This window comes from Channa argus, chromosome 22 (genome assembly GCF_033026475.1).
Source record: "Channa argus isolate prfri chromosome 22, Channa argus male v1.0, whole genome shotgun sequence".
Lineage (NCBI taxonomy): Eukaryota > Metazoa > Chordata > Actinopteri > Anabantiformes > Channidae > Channa > Channa argus.
Genome location: NC_090218.1, coordinates 13212099 through 13229714, shown reverse-complemented (window position 1 = coordinate 13229714; position 17616 = coordinate 13212099). Strand labels below are relative to the sequence as shown.

General features: G+C 39.2%; 1 protein-coding gene and 1 long non-coding RNA gene across 3 annotated transcripts; one reads left to right on the top strand and one right to left on the bottom strand.

Annotated features, from left to right (window-relative positions):
• Nucleotides 1–3506: 3506 nt before the first annotated feature.
• On the bottom strand, nt 3507–7619 carry LOC137108308 (uncharacterized). Of its 2 annotated transcripts, none has more exons than XR_010912176.1 (3): nt 7534–7619; nt 5701–5850; nt 3507–3993 (listed from the first exon to the last, which is right to left on the bottom strand). It is a non-coding gene; the product is annotated as an uncharacterized lncRNA (long non-coding RNA). The 2 variants fall into 2 exon arrangements; XR_010912175.1 differs by lacking the exon at nt 3507–3993 and adding an exon at nt 4012–4588.
• Nucleotides 7620–12086: 4467 nt separating this feature from the next.
• On the top strand, nt 12087–17031 carry taf9 (TAF9 RNA polymerase II, TATA box binding protein (TBP)-associated factor). The gene is made up of 7 exons (XM_067492696.1): nt 12087–12202; nt 13475–13556; nt 14431–14567; nt 14964–15098; nt 15194–15275; nt 15880–15993; nt 16575–17031. Exons 1-7 carry the CDS (start codon nt 12167–12169, stop codon nt 16727–16729), a joined length of 741 nt encoding a protein of 246 aa, XP_067348797.1. The 5' UTR covers nt 12087–12166; the 3' UTR covers nt 16730–17031.
• Nucleotides 17032–17616: the final 585 nt, after the last annotated feature.

Below are 17616 nucleotides of genomic sequence, written 5' to 3'. Positions count from 1 at the left end.
AAAAAGCTTATGCGGTCAAAATATCTGTGGTCTTTAAGAAAAAACATACCCACAAACCTTTGCTGGCTGCTCCTGCACACGCAGCAGCTGCGTTTGATGCCAATGGGAGTTTGGAAACTTCTGAATCTCCAGCTCAAAGCGTGTCCACCAAACACATCAATGTAAAGGACCAACACAGGTGATTAGAGACATTTGTCACAGATGTTTAGCAGGTGCCATTTGAACCATAAGAGACGACCACACAAAACATTTTATACACACAACAGTAATTTACGTTTCCATTCACTAATTAGAGAAGGACGTTTTTGTCCAAATTGAAGCTCTGACTTCCATTCAGTGGTGTCAGTGTTCATCGAGCACAGCATTGTGTCTTCACTGTGTTTACAGCTGATAAAGCATTAATGACCGAAGAGGAAATGGACGTCAGGATTAGAAGAATGAGTCTCCCATTGGTTCTGTGAAAAGCTGCTCAGTGCTGAAAACTCCAAAAACATCATCAAGTTTGCGGCCACAGATAAACTTCTTCCGGCATTGGAGAAAATAGTTCTTGATAAAGACAATCTGCTGTCAGTCGGGAGTAATTATGTTCAAGTACGCGTCCTTTTGAGGAACTTTTAGAATCCTCCAAACTACACAATGACATGTGTGAGCAGCGATGCAGATGATGCTGCTGTTGTCTACATGTTGATGTTTAATTGATTGTAGAGACACAAAGGAGAAGATGTGAAGACTGTGGACTGACACATCAGTCGACTGAGCAAAAAAAAGAAAGCTCGACCTCGATCATCTAAAGTATGGGAGTTTTTCAAGCAGAGACCAAAAAACATGGTGCTCTGGGAGCTGACTTATTTTGTTGTTGAATATCTAATAATAATATATCTAATAATAATAATATAGATTGCAGCACTTTCCTTTAACTCGAATGGGGCCTGGCCTTGTCTTTGTCTGCTGTGCAGACTTTGATTGTTTGAAAAGAAGATGATTGAAGAAAATGCTAAAATAAAAATGACTGATGAGTTCAAGTGTAAATTTTTAGTAAATTATTGTTATATAAATTGAAAAATAAAAAAGAGCTTCATAGAAAAATAATCTATAGATCAATCAGCAAAAAAATCTTTTAGATGCAGCACTGAGGGACCACGAACGGTCCAGGTTGAGTAAAGAGACATGGTTGGTTAGCTCTGCAGCGAGACTGCAACTGGGAACAGTGACACAAATATGAAATCGCCCAGACGGATTCATTCAGTTCGGCCTTTGTGGCCCACACAGTCCACAAAGACATGGCCTACACAACGTCCTTGAAAGGATGGGAGTACTATGAAACTGCTTTACAGCCCAGCTCTGTTAATCAAGATACAGTTTCTAGCTCGTCTAAACATTAGATTCATTATTTTTATAGATTGTTTCTATTGTACTTTTATCAAAGCGCAAAAAAATCTTTTAAAACTGTACATTTTATTTCTGCATGTTTTTTTACAACTTTTACACAGTTAATGTGACACTGAGAAGCACAAACTGAAAGTGTTTTTTTATGAGTGCAGGCTTGTGGCTCTGCTGTGTTTGTGGGTGGTGACAGTGTTAACGAGGAACAACATCCTCCCGTTATCTCTGAGGTCAAATGTTCAGCTGGCAGCCCGGTTCAGGGCCGGACGTGGTGCAGAGCTGCAAAGCAGGTCAACTGATTAGCTCCAATTTCACACTACTAATCTTTTTATGTGCTGCCTGCTTCGTTGAAGATCATTTCAAATTGTCCCCGAATGTTCCCTGTTTTGTGGACAACAATCATTGCTCAGTCCTCATCCATGTCTGTCCTATCAACATCAAAAATCAGTTGGGTGTGTTTAAGATGAAACTCCTCCAAACACGTGATAACGTGACGGCCTGTCAGGGGTGGCGGCCATTTCAGGATATGATTCATCAGCCCCAAACAAAATGGCTGACAGCAAAACACAACAGGGACAACCTTGGACTAACTGCCCATGCTTCAGGTTGGACACGGCACTTCTGTCCAAATGATCCAAAGATCCATGTTGAAATCCAGCTTCAGCTACGAAGCATTAACATGTGTTTGTGGCCAATCAAAGATGTTTGCTGCATCATTTCTGTCCACAGAGCCAATAATTGGAGCAAATAAAAAGGAAAGACAACAAAGGCACCAAATCACTCTCACCTCCTGCCGACGTCCATAAACACTGAGGGAATCGTCTCTCGCAGCAGCTCATTCAGACTTATACAGCTGCGTGTTTATGGGCCATTTTACCATAAACTTTCATTTACAATATACTTACTGCCCCTAATACCCCCATGTATTGGCCACATTGATTGTGGATAAACAGTGGAGTTGTAAAGGAGCAGTGCTGGAACGGTAGTGCACTTGTAAAGGCCAGATAATACTGAAGACATGACGGGGACTACTGGTATTCCCCACCAAATAACTCTGCCAAACGCCACGGATTCTTAATCACTTTTGTGCCACTGCGTTAAACCAAAGCTCAGTGAATAACTACTGGATTATTCATTTTAAAATGAATCTAAATCTAAATTATCTACACACATAATTAATTTATGGAAATTCAGTAAAAATAAAAACAGTGCTGTTTCTGTAAATGTATCAAAGATGATAAAATCATACACAACTAAATTGTGTCAAACACAATCAACAACATGCAGCAGAATTCTAATGAGTAAAATCTCGAAAATGTGACAATTAAAACGTAAAATTTGACACATTTTGCTTTTTAAATCACTTGCACTGGTTGTACAACTTCTGCACCAAATATAATAATTTCAAATAAATTGTAAAATTTCTAATTCAAATCAGACACAAAAACATACATTTTTGAAAAAATTTGAAACTTATTTCTTTAAGAAACTGTACCGTGACAATGACAAATAGCATTTAAAAAAAGATGAAACAACAACAGGATATTTTATCTATATGTATATAGATATGTTATATATGTTGTCTATATGTATTTATTATTTATGTGTTTAAGTGAAATGAAGAATAATTATGATTATTACTTATTATATTTTATGAAGTTATTATCGTCTATCAGTCAACCGTAAACTGCTGCAGCCCCATTAACCTAAATCAGATAGACGACACACTCAGCGTCTCCTTTTATCAGCTCAGCTGTTTCTATTAAGTTTATATTATTGTGGTGAAATGATTCTCACACTCGGTTATTAGCTTTAGCTTTATGAGTGTTATGAACTTTAGCTACCTCAGCAGGTCAACAGTGCAGCAGCTATTTCTGATTATGTTCTTATTATTAACACTTTGTTTTGTTAGTCTAATGAAGAAATCATTTATAATTAGTAGATTAAACTATAAAATAAATACATAAAAAAACATGCAGTCAAAAATGAAAAAACATTAAGTTCATTATTTGAAATAGGGTCACACCAGCTTCTTGTTTTAATTAGTCTTTCAAAATGAAATTAAAAAGCAATAATTGGTTATTTAAAAGTAGATACTAAGTAAAACTAAATAAAATAAAGGCTTTCGTCATGTTTTGCTTTAAAATCCGTGTTTTCATTTCGGCAGCTTTTATGTTTTACTTTGAGATGTTAGGCTGGAGATAATTCCCACAATGCACTTCTGCTTTTTTGTTGATTGCCAGCTGCAGAAGCAGAAGTTAGTGTCAGGTTGGACAGTGGACTGAGTTCTGTCTTCTCAGAAAGATCGAGGTCTCTGAGCAGAAGCAATAAATACTTTGGACAAAGTGGTGAATGAATAACGTGACAACATGGAAGTAAGAAATAGAATAAAATATATTTTTTAGGAATGAGTAATATATATTTATTTCAAATACCATGATGTGAATAATACTGTACTAAACCTTTAAAATATATATTTTTTAAATCAGAGCTAATTCTGTGTTGTAGGAATGAGTCCTAACAATGAAACCACATGGGGGCACAAGCCAGTGTCTTCCTGTGCCAGTCCTAAGTCTGGATCAATGCAGTGGGTTGTGTCAAGATCGGAATCTGGAGTAAAACACATGCCAAATTAAACATTTCAAAGAGGAAGAGGAAAGAGGAGATTTATGGATGTAGTGATAGAGGACATGAAGTTAGTTGGTGTGAGAGAAGAGGATGCAGAGGACAGAGTTAGATGGAGGCACATGATTCGCTGCAGAGACCCCTGAAAGGGAAAAGCCCAAAGGACAAGAAGAAGGAATTACTCTCATCAAGAGGAATGAGCAAGTTCCTTTATTCACATTTTTGTTTCTTTTATTTATTTATTATTTATATAGCTTTTAAATATAAGTAACCTGGTTAACACAAGGTCAGGAGGTTTTCATGTTTTGTTGAAACACATAAAATGAATCACTTAACATCTAACTCATTTTGAAGCTTTTCTGTTTCTTAAAATTCATTTTAGTTATTAACATTTACAGCCTTGTTATTTTATCCGCACACATTTGCAAACTATTCTAACCCAGTCTTCCAGTCACCTAGGTTTATAAGTTCATAACATCTGCATTTGTAGTTTTTCCAAATTGTAGTGATGATAATGTTGAGGTCACGTGACCTTGTGGCGTAGAGAACAGATCTCAAACCAAACCCGACCCATCCGATCCTGTTGGTTCAGACATAAATTTAAAGCCACGTTTGGGTTTGGTCACATTGGATCAGCTGAAAGGGTTTTACTATAACTTTACTATGAGAAAGACTGCGTGTTTCTTTAGCCTGTAGTACTTTTAAACATTAAACTAAGTGTACAGTGGCTTTGTAGATGACAACTGTCCATGATATTAGAAAAACACTGCACAGAGTCACTGATTCCTGAAAGTGATGGTTTTCTGTGGAGATGATTATTAAACAAAACATGTATCAAGTTTTTTTTTGTCCCACTTATTTTTGTAGTAATGTAATGGCTGATGCTAAAATTCGTGTTCACCTACAGAAATACTTCAAAATAATATATTTTACAATGTGCTTGTAATAAAAATATGCAACACAAAAACAACAATAATATTGATTTTGAAAAATAAAATACGAAGAGATAAAGGACAAATTTAAGAGAAAATTCAGTTGACAAATTCTTTCCTGGGAATTGCCCCTTCTCATAATGTCACAGTGCTTCACGTTTAAATGTAGAAACCAGCCTTTGAGCAGTCTGCACAGCAGTCGCAGTGTTGAATTTGTTGACAAAAGCCATTACTGTGGTTACTGAGTGGTGTCGAGATAATTGTGCAGCTTAAATCTACTGTCAGGTTCTGGGCCACATTTCACTAAGAGTTTAGCTTTTCATGCAACCAAATTAGAGTTAGTGTGCAACTTAAGCTAACAGGAGACTCCGGATCAGTCCTGCTTTATTTACCTCTGAACGCTGCAGCACACTGCACAGACTATCAGGTAGTCAGAGTTATCAAATGACAGTAAATGAAAAGCTAATAAACTTACTGATCAAGCAGGAATCATTGCTCCTCTCTGATTGGTCAGTAGTGTGAGCCTCGCTCAAAATGCTTCTGCACTGCACCTCTGCACACTAACATTAGAGTTGGAGCATATTTTTATGTGTGAAACACGTCGCACCTTCTGACTTTATAGTCTAATCTGTGTGGTTTACTCAAATAACTTCTTAGTAACATTAGAGGCTGATGAAATATAAACTGTAGCCAGGTATTGTGTTTACCTGCACTTTATAGAAGTAGCTTTAACTACAGGTGTGTGTCCTCCCCACCTCACCTTTCCCCCTCATTAACCTTCGTCCTGGTGATAGCGTCGGGGCTTTCGACACTGCATTGCAGAACCCTGATTCCCATCCAAGTTCATGTTTGGCAACAGGAGAAACGCAGATAGGCCTCTTCTTCTTCTTTTTCCTCTTCCTGCTGCTGCCTGTAGAACCACAGCACATAGATGTGCACACATCAGTCACAGCTCTTTTATAAGCGTGTTTATCATTCACCCTCTCTTCTGACTGATTCATGCAACTGTGTGATGATGTGGAGTTTATTACAGTTTAGTTTGACTGGGCTGGGGATGATTATGATGAAGATGATGATGTCAGCATATTCTCACAAAAGAAATTTACATTCTGCAGGTTTTTGGTTTTGTTAGCTTTCAGCCTGTTGATGCTGCTACTGGGTTAATGTCACCGGGGAAATGAGCCTGAGGTTTGGGGGCATTGGGGGCAGACATTTTGATTATGTGGTACTTCTGGCTTCCGTAGCGGCAGCTCCACACAAAAAATTACAAAATTATTCAACAAATATGTGAACATTTTGATGTTAGGAAGTTGGGGTGGGGAGGTACTGAGAAATATAATTACGCTCAAAACCTAACAACAATAAGATGAAGATAAAAGTCTGTGCAGATAAAACAAACTGTTTTATTTTTCTTTAGATTTTTTGCACTTGTATGTGTTAATCAGTGCAGCTGGAAGTTACAGTGCATTCAGACAGTTTTCAGGCCCTTCTAACTTTTTGCACTTTTGTAAAAAAAAAAAAAAAAAGGTAAAAATAAATATAAACTTTAAAAATAAATTGTAAATGCTCTGCTAATGTAGCACTTTTATTCAAAGTGACAATTTTTTATCCCATTTACAATGTTGGTTGTTATTCACCCATTGACACAGGGGCTCCCCTGACCCACTGGGAGCAACTTGGAGGTGGGGTCTTGCCCATGGATACAGTCTGTTACCAACTGAGCTACTTATAAAATTCTGTTTGCACTTTGGGGATGATGTCAAAGACCAGATCTGATTGGTCTTTGCCGATGCTCTGAAGCCATTTTTCTGGGACTTGTAAGTAGGTTGAACCTCTTTTTCTACAACTCAACTTATTCATAAATTCAGAATATGTAAAACTTGCTTGTGCAGGAACCTCAGCCCCATAACAAACCCTTAATGGTTAGAAGTTAACATTTATTGGATTTACTTTTTCTAATTCTATAATAATATTGATGTGTTATGTCCTTGGAGCCCGACAGCATCCGTTTTACTTAAACAACCTGGTTATTTGCCTCTGGTTATTCAGCATTTTCAGGTGTGTTTTCTAATAAACTTTAATCGTGATTATTGGAGTTTTCATACTCTTAGATTTAAACCCATAGTATATTTTAACAAATGTCCATCTTCATTCTTCATTTAGATTATTGATTCCAAACGTGCAGAATCAAGTCTCCTAAAACTGACTCTCCTCTACAGACCAATGATTTCATTTACTATCTGTGACCAGTGTGAAAGACTCAAAGAATAACGAGCTGAATTGTTCCAAAAATGTTTCACTGATATTTGTCACGTTTTGTAAAGTTGTGAGATGAAGTAGCATTTTATTTGCTGCGTATTCATGGTTCACCTGTAGAGGAGAGCAGTAGATAAATCTGACAGACCTGAACCGAGCTCTAAAACGTAACCTGACCTCAAACTTGTTCCTCAGCTTGTTTTAACTACTTTTCTTCTCCACTCATTTAAAGTGACTCTGCTTTACACAAAGTGCACCAGGAGCTCTGTTAAACCCTCCCCAACTCAGCTGTAAATCAAAGACTTTAGTTCTGTTCTTCACCAGGACCAACACTCACCTGGAGCAGGTGCAGTTGGGGGCAGGTTGCAGTGAGCCTTAGTAACTGAGGACACGATGGAAACTTTCTGCTCATGTTTGCTGTTGTGAAAACCTCTAATCAGGTGCACATGTGACTCATATCAGCCAAAAGAATTTAGTATGCTGTGGCCCCCTGCTGGCTGGGAGAAAATAACTCCAACAGTTCCAACGGGTGATTTTGATGGTTTTTACAATAAACAAATTTCATTAAAAGCCATAAAGTGACATTTTCCCTTCTCTGACAACTCATTGAAGGAGAAGAAGAAGTATTGATTTTGAAATGAGCAGGAGGTGAACTGACATCATCATTTGCCTCCACTTGTTGTGTCTCGTCTATGTGTTTCAGCTCTGTGCGTGAGGCCGTTTAACGCTGTCAATTTTTAACCACTAAAAAGTAAAAGGAAGTGGCCGAGTGCCATCATTCGGAGGTCATCCCCTCGCTTATGGTTTTATGTGATGCTTGTGTCCTCGCTTTGACTCCAATCAAGTTATAGATTGATATGTGAGAGCTACAAACGAACAATCACACAGAGACACAGAAAAAAGTTTAGTAAAGTTTAACATTAGTAACATTAGTAAAGTTTTGTTTTGCAGGTTTGATATTTCCTGTAAAACAGTGCGCAGATTTTAAGTTAATGTCAAGAAGAATTTTGACAAAATAACAGTTTCCCTACAACATTCATCACATGCTAATTTTTTATTTGAAATTTTACTCTGTGTTTCTGCTGAATCGTGTCTTTGCACACATTTAACTGACCTGCTGTCCTCTGAATAAACAGCTCCACATTTTGTGACCTCAGCATTTAGACACAGCAGAATTACAGCTGTAATTGTTTTACAGATCCGCCGCAACTGAATGATTTTATTTTTCAATCTTTACACCGTCAGAAGGTCAAAGACTGTGAGCACTGACGGAAAATAACTGTGTATTATGGATGTGATTGATTTAGCTAAGTGACCACTGAGCAGCAAAGAAAAAGCCCAACGATTTCAGAAGCTGAGACGCAAATTCAAATGCGTCCAAAAAGGAGTTTTGATGCTTCTCCTCTCCCTCATCTGTGTGTGTGTGTGTGTGTGTGTGTCTGCCAGCCTGAATCGGCCCTAATGGAGCCACAATGTGTAACACACAAGCGATTAGTCTGATCCCGATCTGTCAACATGTCATGTAAATGTGGGACTGAAGTTCAAAAACACACACACACACACATATGTACACACTCATTAGCTCCATCAAAGCACCCAACCCTGAGCACAGCGTCTCGGATTAGTTGATTTATGCACGTTTTCACACACACACACACACACACACACACACACACACACACACACACACACACACACACACCGCTCCCTCCCTGTCTGTGTGTCACTGTTTGTCTTGTAATAATCTCAGCACATGAATGTCGGTGACACTTTAACAACAGCATTAACCCGTGTCTTACTTCATGCTAAAACACACATGGGTCAAAGGTCGCGACCCAGAGTTGACCAAGGAGGACTCACACCTCCAGCTAAAAATGCTAATGCTCCTACAGCATGCTAATGTCCTGTCTCTTCCTGGCTGCTGTTGCTTCCCGTCATTGTTTACCCAGACTGCACCTGTGAAGTGTGGCCGCGTGAGTTTTAACACCAGGGAGACACAGAAGAGGAAGCAGGGACACGAGAAACGGAGGAGGAAAACTGATGGAAGAAAAATCCAGTAATTAAGTAAAATTAGTGTAGCAATATGAGTAAAGTTACTGCAGCATCTTACTGCAGCAAGTCTGTTAGTATAATTAGTATTTGATGCTGAAAAACAAACCTTTTAAATATGATTATGTGTAAACAACATCTTCTCAATGCTCGTTCTCTGTTAAACTGTTCAAATGATTGAAAACAAAAGCATCACATTCTCAGAAATGAGTAGCAAAAACCAGAAAATATTTGATTGTCTGTGTTTTCCTAAATGCTTAGATTCCGAACTGTGTGTGTGTGTGTGTGTGTGTGTGTGTGTGTGTGTGTGTGTGTGTGTGTGTGTGTGTGTGTGTGTGCACAACATCTCTTCTCCACACATTTTGTTGTAGAATGAAATAACCTGACCTGGGTCTCGCTGATGTGTTTTTAATAGTTTATAGACACTTACAGACGTCCACAGCACAGACAAACAAGCTGATCCAGGTCACAGACTGACTGAATGATCCTAAGAACTATTGCTGAAGATTTTCATTTTTCTGCACCTTCTTCTGTATTTTTTCATTTCACTGACCTCATCTGCATTCACACATCTCAGTCCAGTCCCAGCTCCACAGGGGGTGGGTGGGCCACACACCCTCCTGCCCACAGCTCTAAAGGTTTTAAAACACACACCGACACACACTGTGGGCCACATGCAGCAGCAGCAGTCAGCTGTTGTCCAGGGATCACTGCATGAATTTGAAACAGAATGGAAGAAAAATGATTGTAAAAAGAAATCTGTGGACAACCCAACGGTCCAGTCAGAGGACAGCATGTAAATAAAACGTACAACATTCCTGAATTGTCATTGTGTTAAAAAGTGCCCTGATCATTTTGTCTTATTAAAGCAGTTACGGGGACATTTACGACCTGAACTGTTTTCTCGTGTCAAGTACACATCGGCTGCTGTTTGACAAGATGTGTGTCAACAGTTTTATCAGCCAGCTCCACTTGTTCCCTTGTCCTCGTCTTTAAATTAAAAGTCTTTTGGGAACATTAGTCATCTGGAAACCTGCAGCGGCTTCTTTTCTGAAGGATTCATTTGCTGACTAAGCGATAAGACTCGATACGCAGCGTCTTTTATGACTTCTGAGAAAATTACTTATCAGCCCAGCTCACAGTAGAAATGTACAGTATTTATTTCACCTGCAGTACTTTCATGTGGGAGATGAAAGGTTAATACCCATTAATAATAGCTTAATTAAAGGAGTCTTCTGTTTTTCTAATACTGTTGGGGTTTTTTTGGAATCTGTTTTAACCTTTAACCTGTTCAGAACTACTAGACAAACGGATCACTGTGCTATTTTAATGGCTTTTATGCATATTGCTCATTCTTACAGAGTTTTACTTGTATTTGTAATGATTTAGACTTCGGGTGTGAGGACATGTTGTGTGATCTACACTTTTTACCATGATTACTGATGCTGGCAGGCCAGGTAACCAAGCAGGCAAAGTAGGAAATGATGATGCTCAAAATAAATAATGAGATAGTTTCCTCCCCTTAAATAATTGTAAATGAATGTAGGAAACAACATGCACCTTACATCATGAAACAGCTCCAACTCGGTTTACTGTCCTGTATTTTACTAAGACACTGACAGAAGAGAATGATGCAATGTGGATATACATACCATCCTGATATACATGCTGATTATATACTCAACTGAATACACCATCACTCTCAGCCAGGTAGTTGTATATTTCTCCATTTCTCCATTACTGGATTACTGGCTGGTTTTAAAATAAGCAGAGACAGAAATGTGGTGCAAGTACAAAAACTACTGGTAGATGTATGATGAATACAGCTCAGTATTCCAATGTTAAAATCTCAGCATTTGTTCCTCTGTCACTCTGTTTTAATTCAAGTACTGTACACAAGAAGAGATTTGAGGTATTTGGACATTTCTTATATTTTATGTAATAGAATCATTTAAAATGAGCTCAACTATGTACAAAATGCAAGTATGTGTGTTTTAAACCGATTTGAAACACTACTGAACTTGATGCTGTTGATAACGTAAATGTAGAGGTTTAGTACAGGTTTGTTCCACATGTGCCTCATAAATAAAGTTTCTGCAGAATTCAGAAATGTTCAGGTCGTTTACAGATTGATTATGAACAGAGTAAATGGGAGAACCACTTCAAAAACCTCCACTTCAACAGTCATTTTATATTTATTTTCATCATATTACTTCTTTTTATTAAGTGACCCTTTTGTTGTTGGCACTAAAAAGTTGTAGGCTACACACCAGTGGAAAAAAAAACTTTATATATAGCTTGTGTTGTCAATTCATTAACAAACAGCAAACTTCTACGGGGCGTTTTCACCGGTTTTTAACCTGCTTCCTGTCTTAGTTTAGTGTAGAAATGTCCTCTGGTTTTAGCTGAAAAACTCCTCTAGATAAAATCACCTGGAGGAGTTTTTCATCATTAGGAGTTCAGATGATGTCCTCTGGAGCAGATCTGGTAAAGCAGGTTGAACATAAATACAAACTGCTAGAAGAAGAGATATTTTTTTTTAATATAGGGAAGTAATGTTCTACCAAGTACTACTGAAACTACAACCAAAAGAATTCAAAATCAGTGAAGATGTCTCTTAATTATAACCGCTGTCTGTAAATAAAAGGTTACATTAAAATAAAATGGAGACATTTATGTAAAGTGCGTCAAAATTGTACTTAAATACATTACTTGATTATGTGTTCTTCCTTTCAGCTCCCAATAGTAGATTATTTGTAATAATTTGATCGTGGGTGCGCTGCAGATGTAATCTCGCGGGAGTTTAAATCATACCAATACTCTCGCGGGAAGACCAGCAGGTGGCGCTAACAACGCTCCGGTAGATCTGATACCGAAGAAGAAGCAGCAGCAGCAGCGAAGCCGTTGCGGGGATAATTAAAATGTCGGCTCCGAAAACCATCCCAAAAGATGCTCAGGTAACGTTATTAAAAGTGTTAGGGGGGGTTGGATCTCAACGAACCGCAGTTTAGAGAGACCTTGTTTGGGTTTGTGTTTGAATTTGACCGGTAACGTCAACAGCCGATGCAGAAGAGTCAGTGTTTGAAGTCGCTAAAGTTAGCATCGCGCTGCCGTTCGCAACAATAGCCAGCGGCTAATCTGTTAGCATAGCAGCTACCTGTAAACAGAAGATACTTTTTGTACAATATTGGTCTTTTACTGCGGACTAACGCTATTTTAATAATACTACTCGACACGTGGTGGTAGCCTTGTCGCAGTGTTTATCACCGAAACACCCGCTGTAGGAGCCGTTGCGGTGGAAGTGGTCACTTAGTTTCACAAACACTACTGTTCATTTCCATTTGTTGGAGCAGCTCGATGTTACCCGCTGTAACTGATGACAGACACGCTGCGTGCTACAGACAGAAAAACACCGAATTCAGTGAAACTGGCTTCATGATTTTTATCATCATATCGGCTTGGTTTGCTTCAACTGTTTCGGCTGTTAAACCTCCTAGGAGTCACTTCCCAAGCACACAGGGTTGAATGGCCAAGTGTTGGGACTGCAGAGAGCTAATCACAGACACGAAGTCACTGTAAAATGGCTACGAGGAGACAGACGGTGACTACGGAGAGATGGGGAAACTTTCATTACGGGTGACAAAATGCTGAATAAGAGATTTAAAGAGATCTACTCCGAGACATTAAGTGACCTCATAGGGAGACGAAACAACCACAGGGAGACAAATGGACAAAAATCATAACCACCCAAAGTTCATGAAGATACTCAGGCTTACTCCTAGGTAACCTAGGTAACCACAGACACACAAATTGAAAATATATAAAAGGTCCATCAAGGGAAACGAAAGTGACTACTAAGAATCACAAATCAATCACTGAGATCTTCAAGGTGACCCCCAAAAATAAATTAACAGAATGTAGGAGAGCTACAAACAGCATGGCATCTCTTTTATTCTGGGAGTCTAGCTCTCACGTAGGTGGGTGGAAGACCTTCTGTGTCAGTCTGGCCTTGGCTTAGCTGTGACAGTTGATAAATTACTGATTGTTTGCTATACATTTTCAAATCGCCTGTCTGAACACTGCAGGTGTTTGTGTGTGAAGATTTTTGACATGTTGGAGAACAGTTATTGAACATTGTCTTTATTTGAACAATTGATTTGCCCAGAACATCAGTATTTGTTATTTTGTTTGTGTAAGTAAACATGTCCCTTCATCACTATGTTCTGCAGGTGATGATCCAGATTCTGAAGGACATGGGGATCACAGAGTATGAGCCCCGAGTTATTAACCAGATGTTGGAGTTCACCTACAGTAAGTCTGCATCAGTTTTTATTTGTGAGCTGCAGTTGGGAGGAGCAGTGGCAGTCAGTCAGTCCAGTTTAGGGTCAGGATGTACTTACACAGTACTTACGCATTGATTTACAGTGATGATGCCCTGCTGTCTACTCGGGTTATCGGCAAGTATATCTGTAAATGTCTGCTCGGGTGTGTGGAGCAGATCGATTCATCATTATGCAGTAAATGCGTAAACATAAAGTGAGACACTGTTTTTTTTTTTTAGAAGCTTCTTGATACAAATACTGGAAGCCAACTGTAGTTCAGCTACTGGAAACACCTGCACAGATGGAACATGCTTCTCTTGTGTTTAATCAGAGTTCTGTTTCTGTGTAGATAGATTTGCACCGTGTTGTTTTCTGTAACATGCATCTCCATCTATTGTTTAGTGAGTTTATTTAGTTTTTAATGATTTAATAGAAGATACAAAGACATTAACAAGAAATTAATCATGTGTAGAAATGACATTAAACGATTATAATACCTTAATAAAATTGATTTCAAAATGTGTTGGTCTATTTAGAAAAAATACATTTGATTAATGTGACAGTCATATTAAACATAAAAGAAAATCTGTTAAACTTTGTGTAAAACATTCTGTCTGTAATTACATTTGAATGGAGAAAATTTCATGTACAGTTTTTTCAGTAGAACTGAGATGTTTCCAGTGACGCTCAGACCTGTTGCTAATTGAGTTTTTACACCAGATGTTGAGATTCTGTACTGTAACAGGATCAGCAGCAGCAGCTCACTCACCCTAGTAACAATCGAGAACTTGTTTATCTAATAAAACAGGCTTTGAATCACCATCGGGTCTCAGCTTCCACTCCACTGCTCTTTCTCTTCCCAGGATATGTGACGACCATCATCGAAGACGCCAAAATTTACTCCACACACGCCAAGAAGTCCAACGTGGACGCGGACGACATCAAGCTGGCAATCCAGTGCCGCATGGACCAGTCGTTCACGTCACCGCCTCCACGAGATGTGAGTTTCCACCATCCTGTCACTGCCCTCGTATCTGCTGGGTGCTTCTCACACACAAACGCACACTTGAAAACATCGTCTAAATATTTCAACTCTGTCTCCTTTTAGAGTTATTTCCTGCCAACTCAGTCCATTTCTGTTTCTGTCCACAATGATGTTCAGTCAACTCGTTAACTTGTAACATTTCTTTACAGTGAAACATTTCAGCGAATCCTTAGTTACATACTGAGACCAATCAATTTTAATAATCAGTTTAGTTGTTACTGCCTGCCTGTCCTTGTCAAACCAGTGTGATCTGTGGCAGCTGAACAGATGTTTGATTTGTGATTGTTTCCATTAGATGCTGCAGATGTGCTGTAGATTGTGTATTCTAATCTGCACTTGTTGTGTGTGCAGTTCCTGTTGGAGGTGGCGAGGCAGAAGAACCAGACTCCTCTCCCTCTCATCAAGCCCTACACTGGACCTCGACTCCCTCCAGATCGCTATTGTCTGACGGCCCCCAACTACAGACTCAAGTCCATACAGAAAAAGGTACAAATATTTCTCCTTTAACTTTACCCTCAGAGGGTTTTAGACCAGGGTGTGATTTATTGAAATTTTTTACATTTCTTTCCTAAATTTCCCAGGTGTCGTCGTCTGCTGGCAGGATATCGGTTCCTCGCCTCAGTGTGGGTGCAGTCTCCAGCAGACCGACCACGCCGACACTCGGTGAGTCACTTACAATGGGGAATCAAAAAGTGTTTTATATGGAGTTTTGGGGAGCAGAGACCATTACAGCGGTTTGTCTTAGACGTTTTTTATGGTTGAGTCAAAGTTGTGCTAATGTAGAAGTTTCCCTGTTGGTGTAGTTTTGGGTAGATATGTACCAGGGCCACATTTTACAGTTACTGTGAGTATCATGCCTGTAGTATTACAGCTACACTTCAATATAATTCCATGAATTGTGGTGCATTTGCAGTTCAGAACATTCATCAGCGTCACTGTCACTCTCACTTTTTAAACAGGCAGAAGTAAAAAGTCTGATTTTTCAAATTGGTGAGAGGAACAGAAAATGTAACTAAATGGGGCTTAAGATGTTAAAGAAGATGTAGAAACTACTTTAGTGTTTCATGTGTTCATAGGTCTCTGCAGAGTAGGAACATGTTTGTTTCTTATAGTCGTGGAATTACACAAAATCTAAAATGAGCAAGTAAAACATTCACCAAACTTCTAAACAAGAGGTGGACACACTGAACAAATGTGGCTTTTCTTCAGTCCCAGTTGGACCAGTCTCCGGTTACTGGGTCATTTCTGTTCTGACCTTTTTCCTCAGGGACTCCAGCTGTTCAGACCGTCACCGCGAAAGTCGGAGGACCAGTGTCTCTGACGGGTCAGAGGTTTACTGTGCAGATCCCGCCTCCTTCCCAGACAGTCGCCACCAAAACTAGTAAGAACCAGTTTTCCTCCCAATCTCATAAAATACCAAAATAAAGGGGCAACTTGTTCCCCATGGCTTGAGTTTAGAGTGTAAATATATGATAATGCTTTTAAACTTCTCTCTGACTTCATTCTTAAAATATTTCTCTACTGGCTGAAAAGTGCCTCCAGATGACATCACTTGGAAGAACCTTCAGTTCCCTATGGAGGTTGTGATTGTGGTCAACCTGCTTTTCCAGAGATCCTCCAGGAGACGTCATGTCTCGTACGGGTGAAGTTATCTGGAGGCATTTTTCAGCCAGAAGAGAAATATTTTAAAATATTAAAGTCAGAGAGAAGTTTAAAATGACTCTTAACTAAAGCCATGTGGAACAAGCTGAAAATGGGTGACGTCGCCCTTTAATATTAGGGTTGTGTTTATGTAAAGTCAACAATATAACAGTTATTATAAAGTAAAGCTTGTATTTTCAGTTTGTGATTAGTGTCAGCGGTTAAATAGAGCAGGACGCACCCAGTGAACAAATCCTCTGTGGAGGCAAAAACTGCAGTCACCGTGGAATTTGACCCTCGCTGCTCTTCTTGTCCCAACAGCGACGCCATCCACGCCAACCGTGTCCAATGTCCTCATCAACCCGTCTCTGATCGGCTCAAAAAACATCCTCATCACCACCAACATGGTGTCGCACAACGCCGCCGGGGAGTCGCTGAAGAGGAAGCACGAAGACGACGACTACGACGCCTTATGACGATGAGACCAAAGATCGTCACTTTCTGCTGTAAAACATTAAAAGCAATTTTGTGCTACATTTTTTAACAACTGCTCAACGACGTGCTCCCCAATAGAAAAACATATCATCCAGTGGAGCCGTGTGTCTGATGCTTGATAGTTTTTGGACAACAAGCTAATGCAGGTTACTCACTGACAGGTGGGTAGAATTTTTTTTTTTTTTTTTTTTTGTATCTGTATGGAGAAAGTCCTCTAAACTGTCTAAACATTTAGAAAACCTGCTCTGTGATTTCCAATAAACCACATTAATGTAAAACTGAACAGATCTGTTTTTTAAAAGGAAACTCCATCAAAAAAATATCTGTCATTTTGATGTTAATGCACATTGTATTCTGGGACAATATGTTGTATGATGGAAGAACTGATCCCAAACCAGACAAACCTGAAAATATCGGAGCTATTTCAAGCTGCTCAAAACACAGGTGGTGGCCATTAATCCACCTGCTGGTCAAAAGGAATAATTACAGGAGGTTGAATGTTGAGGTGCAGAAATCACCTTTGACGCAACATTAAAAATACAAAGGGCTCGTGCTTCAATATACAGTCAAGTTCCAAACACGTGTGACACAACATAATGGTGAGTATGGACAGTAGAAAACTCCCTGTGTATTTGAGCTACATTTAAAAACTGAAAAGGGTGTTAACTGTTCATATGCTTTGACACATGAAGCAGGCACGAGTGCAGGGCTGCACGTGGACGTCCACACAGACTCGGTGACAAATCGACGTTAGGGATTTTGTGGGGGACATGGAAGCACATTGTGTCAAAAGCACCAACATTGAATACGTGTTCCTGAATGTACCGCAGCTGCAACTGACCGGGAGCAACCGGCGTCCATTTTGATA

Bases quoted from the DNA above. Each gene is read 5' to 3' on its own strand.
- taf9 (XM_067492696.1), top strand. From the start codon at position 12,167: ATGTCGGCTCCGAAAACCATCCCAAAAGATGCTCAG. The intron at 12,203-13,474 runs GTAACGTTATTA...TATGTTCTGCAG, and splicing joins CCATCCCAAAAGATGCTCAG to GTGATGATCCAGATTCTGAA. The intron at 15,994-16,574 runs GTAAGAACCAGT...TTGTCCCAACAG, and splicing joins GACAGTCGCCACCAAAACTA to CGACGCCATCCACGCCAACC.